At 36.7% G+C, this 13415-nt stretch overlaps 1 protein-coding gene across 3 annotated transcripts in view; it reads left to right on the forward strand.

Annotated features, from left to right (window-relative positions):
- Positions 1–13415, forward strand: part of ATR (ATR checkpoint kinase) — a 119915-nt gene that overhangs the window by 76434 nt on the left and 30066 nt on the right. For all 3 annotated transcript variants that reach the window (XM_060682929.2, XM_087872649.1, XM_034439310.3), the window contains 12 exons: positions 87–285; positions 1740–1996; positions 4364–4554; positions 4638–4738; positions 4988–5159; positions 7339–7509; positions 8954–9148; positions 9555–9740; positions 10983–11075; positions 12262–12392; positions 12550–12693; positions 13182–13275. In XM_060682929.2, coding sequence (XP_060538912.2) covers positions 87–285; positions 1740–1996; positions 4364–4554; positions 4638–4738; positions 4988–5159; positions 7339–7509; positions 8954–9148; positions 9555–9740; positions 10983–11075; positions 12262–12392; positions 12550–12693; positions 13182–13275 — 1934 coding nt within the window. The remainder of the gene's footprint in view (positions 1–86; positions 286–1739; positions 1997–4363; positions 4555–4637; positions 4739–4987; positions 5160–7338; positions 7510–8953; positions 9149–9554; positions 9741–10982; positions 11076–12261; positions 12393–12549; positions 12694–13181; positions 13276–13415) is intronic.

A 13415-nucleotide genomic window follows, 5' to 3' on the forward strand; every position in this document is an offset into this window, starting at 1 on the left:
TCTTTAATTTTCAGTGATTCAGAGGACAGAGTATGTTTGCAAGAATCAACATTAAATTCATTCATTTTCTTTATCTTTCCCTTTAGCACCAGAAATTCGTTCAAATTGTGTGTTTCTTCTTTCTCTGCTTCCAAAGAGATACCATCTGAATTGGAGGAATAGTGTGTATGAGCACGCACTTCAGAGTCCCCATGAAGCTGTCAGAACTAGTTGTATTAAAGGCTTTCCTATTTTTCTCCACCAGTTAGGCATAGAAGTCTGTGCCACGTTGCCTTCATGTCTTTTGTATGTACTATTTGATAATTCCAAATAAAGTTGTGGTGAAGAAGAATGTCTTTGTAAATACAATAAGATGAAAGTAGTAGCAGAAGAATGGCCAGATCACGGGTTCCTTTGGAAGACATGCAATTTTAAACTACTAAGAGGACTGGAGAGGGAAATGGACTCTAGGCCTCTTGCTTATATTTCTTGCTCAGGGAAGATGATATTCCTATTTAGATTTACTATGGGATCTATATAACATTTTTGGGAAATAGTCTGAGAAATCATGCTGGACAAATTTGATTTTTGATAGCATAGCTGATTTCTAATTTTTTATGCTAATTTGTTTTGAGTTATGGGTAAAAATACCAATTTTTATCCATAATTTCTATTCCCCAATACTTTTGGTAGCTATGACAAGTGAGGTTTTCGCTCATCTTTTTTCATAAAAGCTAGATAAGCTACAGTAATTTTTACTAATTTATTTGTCACACCATTTATCCATTATTTTGAGTTCAAAAAGGAAATATAAAGAAAGGATTTTAAAAAATGAATCTTCCAAGGAATTTTCTAAGGAAAGGGTTCTGCAGGCTTAAGAAATTGAAAGCAAGGATTTGTTAAAATTTAAAATCCAGCATGTATGTGTAACAGGCATATGTTTAAGAGAATGATATACATTGCTACATATATGTATTTATTGTGGCAGACAAACCTACCTGTAGTCTGTAATTGCTGCCAGAAACCTTGTAATCTAACTAGGAAACTATAACTATTGCTTTCTAAACAAGTAAAAGTACAGAAACCAACATTAGACTATGATGTCATACAGAACATACAATGTTCTGAACCAATGTTCTCAACCTTTTCTTCACTGCAGACCCACCTTTAAATACCTTTTGTGGCCACAGACCACCAAGACTTACCTCAAGATTTAAATCATAACATGAATAGCAATAGCACTAGCACTTAGATTTATATACCGCTTCATAGTGCTTTACAGCCCTCTCTAAGCGGTTTACAGAGTCAGCATATTGCCCCCAACAATCTGGGTCCTCATTTTACTGACTTCGGAAGGATGGAAGGCTGAGTCAACCTTGAGCCTGATGAGTTTTGATCTGCCAAACTGCTGGCAGCCAGTAATCAGCAGAAGTAGCCTGCAGTACTGCATTCTAACCACTGTGCCACCACGGCTCATTTCTTCAAGCCTTCACGGACTCTCTGTGATATTGCGCCCCCTCCCCAGGGGTCCGAAGAACACAAGTTGAGAACCATTGTTCTAAACCAGTGCTTAATATATTTGAAGACCTGTTAGTTTTCTATTCAGATGTTTCAGGAAACTGTGGTTGAGGAAAAAGGGAGCAAAAGCACTGCATAATATTTCTACATATTCTGATTTAACAAGTTAGGTCTAATTTGAAAACTCTGATATACAGTCATACAGAAAATTACAATTGAAACTTGTTTTATTTTTATTCCAGAGATCACATACAGGACGAATCTTTACTAGTTCAGAAGGCTTATGCTGGTATCATTGGAGATCTAGCTTGTTGTCTTTCTGGCAGCTTTAATTTAAGGCCACCTTCAGCTGAACTTGGTAACCAGTTGAAAATTGACAATATCCTCTGTAGCAGATTTATTGTTACTTCTCAAGGAGAAAAGCATACAGTGAAAGCTGATGTGTTTAAACCTTTTTTATATCTTCTTGAAAACAATATACCTAGCCCAGTAAAGCTTGGTAAGTTACTTAAAACATATTTTTATTGCTCTTTCTTTTTCTAACTTAATATTATTTCACACATACTTCCTTCTTTAATAAGCAAGCATTTATAGAATGGGAGAGGTCCCATTTCATACTATAATCAGCCACGTTTGCTGTACAAAATCTGACTCCATCACCCCACCCAGTCCTTCGCATTCCTTACACAGTAATAATCATTCTGTGGGCAAGAAACATTCCTTGATAGGCTATGTTTGGGGTGTGGGTGAGTTTACACTTTCAGCTTTTTTTCTATATTTACTTCTGGAAACCCTGGATTTTTCCCAGGCATTCTAATACTTGCACTCTTTTCCAGCATCCTTGTTTTGGCTAAGTCAGAACTTCAGTGTGTCTGAGGTAAGCAAAGCACATGCTCATTGATAGAGCATATGCTTTGCTTTCAAGATGCCCCAACTTCAATCTCTAGAGTCTCCAAACACAAAAACTAAAACAGCCTGAAATCTGGGAGAGAGTGTAAGGGTTTCTCCCCCCTCCTCACAATTCCTTTTCCTGTAGGAGATGATTTATTTTATAAAAATAAAAATTATTTAAACAAAATTGGTAACTTTCTAAATCTTAGATATCTATGTGTCTATATTTGTTATGTTTATCAAAGTTCCCCAACTGTTTCGACTTTGTGGACCAGTGGGGGAGCGGGGGGGGGGAGAAGAGAGGGTGGTTCCGTGCACACACTCACCTGCCACTTCTACTGCTTGGTTCTGAACAGCTCACGGCCCAGTAGTGGGCTGCGGTTCAGGGCTTGGTGATCCCTTATGTATATAATTCTAAGGAGGCTTGTTTACAGTTTCGTTTTTCCTCCCTCCCCCACCCCCACACTTTTTTTTAGCAGGGCTGAATTGCTTACATCAGTTTAAATTACAATGTTTAATTAGCCCTGTTTTTCACTGCTTTCCCAAGTTTAGAGGGAAATCTTCAGCCTGAGCTTTAGCCAATATTTGACTACTCGAGAATTTTGACTGGTTTTGTGGTTGACTGGCTTGTCTGGATCTTTCAGCCAAGTACTTGTTGCCTCTTTTATTTTTAGAGAGAGCCAGTGTGGTATAGCAATTAATGTATTAGAGTAGGGAGACCCAGGTTTTAGTCTTCCCTTAGGTACATAAGCCAAAGGAGTAATTTTGGGCCAGGCACTCCCTCTCAGTTCTAATCATGCAGTTGGCTGATAAACAAAACCCTTGTTGCATCATACATTGATTACTGCACTGTAAGAACTAAGTGAGGGCAGTGCAAAACAAGTGAACATGCAATCAGGTGGGACAAATGCTAAGAAAAGCAACTGTTTGCCTCCTTCTTATGCTGCTGCAAAGACTTCAGCATTTCCAAGTTTCTTAGACTTTGTTACCAGCTGGCTGCTGCTTACCACTTAGCCTTTGACTGCTTGTACATCGGATTCTATGCCCATTTTTTCCATATATCACCAGTTGCACACTACACCAAGGCAAATTATCCTGCTTTTTTCCTCCTGTTTCACATGCAGCCTTCTCTCCAATTCACAAACGCAAACTCCCCTCTCAACCCAGACCACCACACTCAGGTGCAGAAGAACCTCTTTTTATGGCTGGAATAGAGCTGTATTAATATCTTAGTGGAGGGAAGAAAAGAAAACGGAAGGGGGGCTTACACTGACGCCTACGAGACTGTCTTTCCACAGTATGGCAAAAGTGCACTATGTTTATTATCTGCAAGAATTTCCCATTCATTCTTCTGTACCAAAAGGTTGATATAAATGGTTATTTGCAAAATGTGATGGACGGCAGGTTTCTGATTTGAAAAATCAGCCTTTGCCAATTGAGATCAGCAATTTCCACAGGAATACTGAGGTCTCCAAAATGAGTTTTCTGGCAGTACAGGAGATGTAGCCGCCTTTCCGTATAATCAATGCTGCTGTTGTAGGAGAAACAAAAGGTTGCCTCCCATGTTTCAATGATAAATTGCTGCCGTGAATCAAATTCCATTGCCACCCCACCCCCCCTTAAGAATGATCTGTGGTGCTGTTCTTCAGGTAAAGGATTTAGTCACAGAAAGTAAAAAGAGCAGTATGTCTTTGCCTCCAAATATAACACAGGGAGAAGTAGCAGGACTTGATGCTGCATGTTGACTGGGAATTTCTGGGCAAAAATAAATGTGATGGTACAATAGTCAGTTTAACGTGTAATGTTATGAATTTATTATCTGGGTTTGGAGACCTAAACCTTAAGAAATAAATTGTAGGTTAATATGATAAACAGAAATGAATTTTATCTAATCCTTTTATGAATAATATTTTGTTTAAAAGTGATATTGAAAAAATGGAATGTGCTTCTATTTCTCTTTTATATCCTATTTTAGATTTAATAAAGAACATTCCTGTACTGTTCAAACATTTGGACTTCAGAAACGATACATTGAATGTAAAAACTGTTGTTGGAGCTTTCTTAAAGCTATTGGAAGATCCAGATAAAGATGTAAGAGTAGCATTTAGTAATCACATCAAATATATATTAAATGCTTCAGACTCTGAGGAAGAATTCATCAAAGAGGTGAATTTATTGTGTATTTAGAGACAGCAAATTATTAAGTTGTATTTGCAGCAATGAGTATAATACTTTATTTTCTCCTTCAGCTGTTTGTTTCCAGAATGAAAGAGGCTTATACAAATGCAAAAATGTCAAGGAATAATGAACTGAAAGATACATTGATTCTCACTACGGGAGATATTGGAAGGTAATGCTTCTTAATAGATTTCTTTTGCTGCTTTTATAAATACTTCACCTGAAAAAGACCTTACATAGAAAATGGTTAATTATTGATAGTATTTACAGAATAAAAGCAATCTCACTTTAGTTGCTGACGAAATGAAATGTTTAGCTGTTATATTTGTTTATGGATAAGTTAGTATGTTTTGTTTTCATGTATTATCTTGTATGTTAATATTACATTTCATTAATGTTGATTACTATTATCTTCTATTAGGTCAGCAACAGGAGATTTGGTACGCTTTGCATTGTTGCACCTACTGCATTGTTTATTATCCAAGTCAGCATCTGTGGCAGGATCAGCATACACAGAAATCAGAATGCTGGCTTCTGCCAGGTCTGTAAAACTGCAGGCTTTTTTCAGTCAGTACAAGAAACCCATCTGTCAGGTGAGAATCGCCAAAATTGGTGCATGCATGTTAGGGCCAAGCATGGATGCTGCTGCTGTGTGGGGCAGGGGGATGATGTGAGTGACTTGCAACCTTTGCTGCCAGCTTCTCCTTTGTTTTTGCTGGTGGGAAGTTGGCAGAGAAGTTTGCAAATGGTGATCACATGATCATGGGACACTACAATCGTTATAAGTGAACAGTATCCATTACTTATTTTCCCACATTTACTCACAGACTATTAATATTTATCAGTGGATATACCATGTTTCTCCAAAAAGAAGGCTGGGTCTTATTTTCTTTTGACCCTCGAAAAAACGGCTAGGCCTTCTTTTTGGAGGGTTCTAATTATTGGCTCACCTTGCAGCAGTGGCACCAACAGCCCCGCACAGCAGGAGCCTGCTGCTGGCCCACTTCTTCTGCGGCACTTGCCGCCACTCGCACGTATCACCCCGGCCTCTGTTTCGCCTTCAGATGCCTTCCGGAAGGCATCTGCAGCAGATAACAGCTCCAGGTTGATCTGGACTTCTGTTATCAGATGCAGCAGTTAACAGATGCCAGTAGGCATCTGAAGTCGAAATGGAAACCAGGGCAATGCATGCGAGTGGCGGCAAATGGCCGCAGATGAAGGTGAGGCAGGTGTTGGAATGTGCGAGGCCTGGTAGGTAGGGCAGCTCCACCCCCCTCCCCCATCCCCACATTACCTGTGTCCCTGCACCTTGGGGTGGGAGGGGACTTAATTAGGGCTAATTTTGTAGGTGGGGCTTAATTTGATCTCATGTGCTCAAAAACGTGATAGGGCTTCTTTTCAAGGTGGGTTGTCTTTGGAGAAACATGGTAGGACAAGAGACAGTTGGGATTTCTCTCGATCCACTTACTGATATAGGTAGGCAATTGCAATTTACAATTGCAATTGGGACTGGAATTTTCATTGTAAATCATTGGGGTTGAATCAGGTCCCATTTTGTAACAAATTTTTATGGCAGTCGTTAAGCAAATCATTGTGGTTGTTAAGCAAATCATATGTTTAAGCAAATCCAGCTTTCCCATGGATCTTTTTTGTGTCAGATAATCATAGGATGCTGCAACTGGTTGTAAATGCAAGCTCATTGCCAAGCACCCAAATTTTGCTCATGTGACTTATAGGTGGTGCAACAGTTGTAAGCGCAAATACAGATTATAATTTACCTTTTCCAAGGCTGTTGTAGCTTTGAACTGTATTTGAACAAATGATAAGGCAAACAGTACCTGTATTAAACTTAACAGGTATGAGCATTAAAACGGCAAATGTGGCTCTGTGTAAGCAAGTGTGATGCATTGCGGTAAAAGTGTCCTAACTTTCCCATTCATTTGTGTGTTTTGAACTAGTGATAACTGACTAAATATGTAAGGGATTTTGAGGTATGATAGATTGCCCAGTGGTATTTGGGCCATTATATAGCTGCAAAAAAGAAGTTAAAAAGCGGATAGCATTACCAAACTTGGAATACTAAATATAATTTTCACTTAGGGCAGGATATTAAGAGCTGAGAAAGCTAGAGAAACAGGGAACTAAAAATATGAAGTTATTGAAAACACTTCTCTCTTTTCGTTTGGAAAGAAAGCAAGTAGGACAATGTGATCATCTGGAATAAGCAGAGTAATTTTGTAACCTTCATAATAGAATCAGGGTCATTAATTGAAGCTCAGTTGTGGAAGTTTTAGAATGAAAGGCAATGCTGCCCTGAGATAAGATGATAGCAACTCTTTTAGATGGCTTAAATGATAGTTAGAATTACAGGGGGATATAATTGTTTCAAGTATCTGATACAACTTCTATGGAGCAAGAATGGGTGGGTGCTCTTTTGTTCATATTTACTTGTAAGCTTCTGATTTGTACACACTATGTCTATGTACATATTTGCTTGTTTCAGAAGAAGCTCTTACATTTTTATAGAGTAAAATTATTCTTACTCTCATCCAAAACAGTATTAAATTCAAGTATGTTAAACACTTCGTATGCTTATATTATCAGTGTGAGGCTTGGGGGTGGGGCTGTTAAATGCACATTGTTTTGATTGGGAGAGAATTTGTTGAAATGGTTCTAAAATTGATGGAATGATCCATTGACATATTATTCCTAATTAACATTGCTTGTTTTCAACTGTCTGAAATAAGAATAAATGCATTTCTTATTGTTTAGTTTTTAGCAGAATCTCTACACTCCACTCAGATGGCCCTGCTTGCAAACGCTCCCCGGCAAAGCAGTGAAATGCAGAAGCAAGAGATTGTTCATCAAAGAGACATGGTTCTGGACATGTTATCTGAAATTGCTAATGTTTTTGATTTTCCAGACCTTAATCGTTTTCTTAGTGTAAGTAGCAATTTAAGATTTATTAGATTTCTATATTGGTTCATCTTGGGGGGGGTGGGGGAATTAAGCAAGGTGAAATTCCTGAATTGTGTCTCTTGTATTCTTTTCTGTTAGCCATTCTAATTCAGGTCAAGTTTTCCTGTGGCCTCTTCCTTTGACCTCCTCCCAGATTTATGCAGGGAAGTTTTTGCTTGAAAGTACATATGTTTTATGAAGGATTCTTTCAGTCGTAGCTTATGCCCAAGATGGAGGGTAAACTTTCACCTGCCTTAATCTCACTTTGCTTCATTACTTAAAGCCCTCTTTTCAGTGACTTTACTCAATTCTGGAATTTAAGACAGGATTAAAACAGTTAAGGAAATAACAAGGAACCAGGGACATACTTAGTTCATTTCATTTATACTTAGCATTTTTATTTCATAAACACTTGCATATAAGCATAGTTTATTTTCTTTTACAACAACAGTCCTCTGAAGTGGGTTGGCCTGAGGGGACAATCGACAATTGGTCATCTAATGAGCTTCCATGGCCTCAGTCTCCTTGCCCTTGTACCCTGTATTAACTATGACACCACATCTGTTTCCTTTGTGGATCAGATGGGATGGAAAAGAATGGAATAGAATAGAAATTTATTGATTAATCATTTCATTATAAAAAATATATAAAACTAATACACATATACAAATAGATACAAAAAAAACAATAGGACATGTTCATAGTGAGTTTCTTTTTATGCGAGTAATGAACAGCCAAATGCTTTTATAGTTTGTCATGGCAAATATAGGGAAGCTGCTCCTTTCTCATTAAGTGAATCTTAATCAGTAATATCCTTAATCATAAATACCGTATCTCAGTGGAGCATAGAAAATGAAAAATGTTGGGTTAGGGCAGAATCATGTAGTCTAATTGGGAATGACAATGCACATGGATTTTAAAATACTAAGTATTGAGGATTTTCTCCACTGCTGATAAATAGTTGCCTAAATTAGAGTGACCTTTTCAACTTGGTTTCCTCTAACTGGAGAATCAATTTGTTGTAGTGGTTAAGGATCCACAGTGGAAACTGGGAAGGTGTGAGTTCCAGGCCCACTTTAGGCATAAAACCAGTTGGGTAACTTTAGGCCAGTCACACACTATCAGTTTTAGGAAGAAGGTAGCCACAAAGTACATCTGGAAGTCTTGCCAATAAAACTTCAGGGACTTGTCCAGGCAGTTGCCAAGAATCAAGACAGATATGAAGGCATGCACACACAAAATTCAGCCCTCAGTATTGTGACTTTCATTGGTCATGTTGGCTAGAGATGATGGGATTTGCGCTGTGCAACATGTGTAGAGTACTCTGGGTTAAAATGATTTAGCATTGTCATTTTGAATTAGGAAGAGTGAAACTACATGTGTACATTTACATAACATTCCAAAAACAGCCATCTTTTTATATTTCCAGCGGATTCTCCAAGTGCTTTTGCCTGACCTTGCGGCCAAGGCTAGTCCTGCAGCCTCTGTACTTATCCGAATGATAGCAAAACAACTAAATGTAAACCGTAGAGAGATCCTCATTAACAATTTCAAGTACATCTTCTCTCATTTAGTTTGCTTCTGTAGTAAGGATGAGCTGGAGAGAGCACTTCATTATCTTAAGGTAAGGTTAAATTTTATAGAAGAAAGTTCAGAACAGTAAGAGTGATCGTGTTTTGGAATGCATTGAAAATTGAATAAATGTCATGGAGCCTCGCTGCAATCACAGTAAACCTCTTGGGTACTTCTAAGTTATTCTAAGATCCTCTTTGAAATAAATTTAATCTTCAAGGGACGAACCAAGCCTTAATTGTATGTCCCTTTTTTTTTTTTTTTGGTTGCAGAACAAAAACTAATTTACAAACCATTGAAGGATATTATAAACATTTATTTCCCCCTTTAGTTTTCATTTAGCAAATTAGTGGCTCACCTGTATTTGCAGTAATGGGAATTGTACTGTAATATTTTTATGTTGTGCACATGCTTGTATAATTTTCAAGCCAATACGTTTTTTCCATGGTGTTTTATAGAATGAAACAGAGATAGAACTGGGAAGTTTGCTGAGACAGGATTTTCAGGGATTGCATAATGAATTATTGCTCCGATTAGGGGAGCATTATCAGCAGGTCTTCAATGGATTATCAATTCTAGCTTCATTTGCTTTGAATGATGACCCATATCAAGGTTCAAAGGACATCACATCTCCTGAGCAAATGGTAAGTAGCCATACCAATTTGTAGGTTCTTCTGCCCTATTAAGAGAGAAAGGAATAGCTCTTGTAACCTTTGTAGGAGGAGAGCCATGTTAATCTATGGTGGCTAATAAATCAGGAGTCTAGTAGCACTCTTTCTGACTAACAGATATTGATGTATATATGTTATAAACATTTGTAACCCAGTTAACTATTTATATCTTATTACTATGATGCATTGCTTTTCTTCAATATTTTAGGAGAGGTGTCTTTCAAGCCCCATGATCTTTTTTGTATAAAACAGAAAAAAATGAATTTATGGTGTTTATGATTAGATCAGGTAGACTATAAAAAGAAGAATCATAATATAACTTTAGAGAAAAGAGATAAATCTATACTTATAACTGATCTAAAGAAGATAAGAAACCACTTCTTTTTCTTTTGTATTTTTCTTATGTCTTTTTTTACACTTTAGATTTCTCTTTTATTTCTTCCTTTCTGTTTTTTCCCCCTTCTTCACTTAGCAATTTAGTTTGTATTGATTTATACTTTTTTTTAAAAAAAAACTTTCAGTTATATTTAAAAAAGGAGAGATGACTTTCATGAATTAAAGTTATGAGTGATGTGGTGGTCATGTATGTGGCAATGTGATGCACGACTATTCAGATAGGAAATAGATGTTATTTATTAGTCACAATTGGGATCAGCAGCTCAATTGTTAAGTGAAGCAGTTGCTTCATGACTGTTGTAACTTATAAATGGACACTAAATGAGGCAGTCAAACAAGGATGACCTGCAATTTGTTCTGAATGTGGCCTGATTATGTTTTTGCAAGCATTACCTTTTGATAAACCTAGACCAGCACTTCTAGAAACTCTGTTGGAATTGTACATTCAGCTCACCACCTTTTAAGCCCTTGGAGCAGAGAGATAAATTAGCTTAGTATTTTACCTGACTTCTATGTTTCTTCTTGGAGAGGGAGGAGGAATTTCTCTATTTTTACACAGCATATATCCTGTACAGTATTTTTCAGTTAGATGGTGTCTCCTGATGGCCAGTGTACCTGAAAAATACCATTCAAGATATACACTGTAAATCATGAGAATTGATTTTTTTTTTATCATCAGTCAGGATGAGACTGAAAGGAAATGGGAATATTTTACCACATTTTATGGTTTAGACTAAATGTAAAGTATGTTGCCAGATATTATTAGACCTGTATCTTTAAATATTTTAATATATCAGAATATGTTTTATCACTATTTAGGCTGATTATTTACAACCAAAATTGCTAGGCATTTTGGCCTTTTTCAACATGCAATTGTTGAGCTCTAGTATTGGAATTGAAGATAAGAAAATGGTGAGTAAATCCTTTGTTGAAAACAAAATAGACATGACGGGTTTTTTTCTTAGTTAGCAATGAAATATTTGTGAGGGAATACTTGAAGATAGTATTTACTTTTTAGCTGCTCTTGTTAATATTAATGAGATTGGGACAAACCCTAAAGTTGTTTTTTTTAATTTTTGCAATTTTATTTGCTTTTAGTAATATAAAAACAACTTGGTTGTGTGTATATTCATAATTTCTGATTATTTTTATAAAAGGGAGTCCTAAGTAACTGATAGATACACTGCCTATGAACCCAACCTCTAGTGCACGCTAGTGGTGGGTTTCACTTACCTTTGCTACCGGTTTCCTTGCGCACTTGAGGGTATTTGATGATGTGTGGGTGGGTGGGCGGAGCTTCCCACCGCCACTATTACTGGTTCACCCGAACTGGGGCGAACCGGTAGCAACCCACTACTGGTGCACGAAAAGCATATATAATCTTGGTAAAAATTAAAGTCTGGTTAAAATAGTTAAAATGCTTGACTGTGTGTAAAGGACCAGCTTGAATTTATAGGGAGAAGCTGGAGGAAAAAAAAAATAATTCCCTTATGGATCATGGCATTGGGGGTGGTGGGGGAAGCAGTGCTATGTTTTCCATAGCTAGTCTGGACATCCCAATCCTGTTGTTTTGCTTAAAGGACTGTTAACTTGTAATTTTTAAAATTTAATTAATTAGTTCAATTTCTATAGCTATCCATCTCACCTTAGTGACTCGGAGCAGCTCACAACAGTTAAAACAACACCCAGATATGGGTTATAATAAAATCATCAATAAAACTGTTTTAAAACAAAATTATAATCAGTAGCTAAGTCAATCATTATTTCATATCTAACATGGTCATTTTAGAAGCCCATGGTCATTTGTGATGGCAAATTCATGTCTTCAGGCCAGCAGGATCAGACCCAATCTACGATCTGGGGGAATGATGTTTCAAAGGGCAGGCATCATGGCAGAAAAGTTTCTTTTCCTGGCTTCAGATATAGATGATGCTCTTTTGTAGTCGTGACCTATAGCATGCCTCTCCTTCTAGACTTGATGAAGTGGGTAGATGTAACCAGGGAGTGACAATCCCTCAAATAATGTAGTCCCTATCCATATAGGGCTTTATAGTCATTATTAGCACCTTAACTGAACCCCGAATTTTCTCAACTGTAGGCTTTAAACAGTTTGATGGCTTTAATGAAGCTTATGGGCCCTAAACATATAACTGCAGTGAGAGTGAAGATGATGACAACACTAAGGACAGGGCTGAGATATAAAGAAGATTTCCCACAACTGTGTTGCAAGTAAGACTACTAAAATCCTGATTTATTACTCTCTCTTCTTATATATAAAATTAAAAAATTATTGTGGTACACCTGAATTAATGGCTGATTTTGAAATGTCTAATTGCTGAAAAATATAGAACAATACTGTATATGCTATATTGCTTTTATGTTTTAGGGCTTGGGATTGCTTTGTACGATGCTTGGATCAAAGTCATCTTGGGTCTCTCTTGAGTCATGTGATAGTAGCTCTCTTGCCCCTCATACATATTCAACAAAAAGAAACAGCAGCAATCTTCCATTTTCTTATAGTTGAGAACAGGTAACAAAGTATTTTTAAGTGTATAACTGTCTTTCTGGGACTATACAAAAGCTTCTCAAGATATAAATGTAATAAGTAATATTGCAAAATCGTCCTTTCTTCAGTTTCAAATGCCATTAACAATATATCATAAATCCCCCCAAAATGGAAAATTTGCAATCAACAATGTATGTTTCTTGTAGTAGCAATTTCTTCCTTTTTCTTTTAATGTTTCTTTTGTAAATCATATCTCCCTCAGTTGAGAGAGGAAAAGAGAAGATTGTTATTTTCTGAGAATGTGTGTATTATATAATAGTATTCGTTAATAAACCACACATTGCTATGGGTTTGAATAAAGGCAGACTCTGAAAGCCCAAGCTGTAACTTTCACAAAATTAAAGTATATTCTTGACCAATTCCAATGTATGCATATTTAAATATATTGTGCATGCTTTGAAAATGTGTTTTATTTTATTTAACAGTATTTATTATTTTGTTTTATTGGTTAGGGATGCAGTCCAAGACTTCTTACATGAAATTTATTTTTTACCTGATCATCCAGAATTGAAAGAAATCCAAAAAGTTCTTCAGGAATATAGAAAGGTATTACTTTTTCTATATTTTGAATACAAATCTTTGAAAATAACATGAATTACTGGACCTTTGATACTGATAGAACAAAAACTCTCCAGCATGTCATTTAGTAACTCGGGTATTTGCCCTCTCTGCATTTAATTAATTCT

This window comes from Pantherophis guttatus, chromosome 6 (assembly GCF_059756535.1).
Source record: "Pantherophis guttatus breed Tessera chromosome 6, ASM5975653v1, whole genome shotgun sequence".
Lineage (NCBI taxonomy): Eukaryota > Metazoa > Chordata > Lepidosauria > Squamata > Colubridae > Pantherophis > Pantherophis guttatus.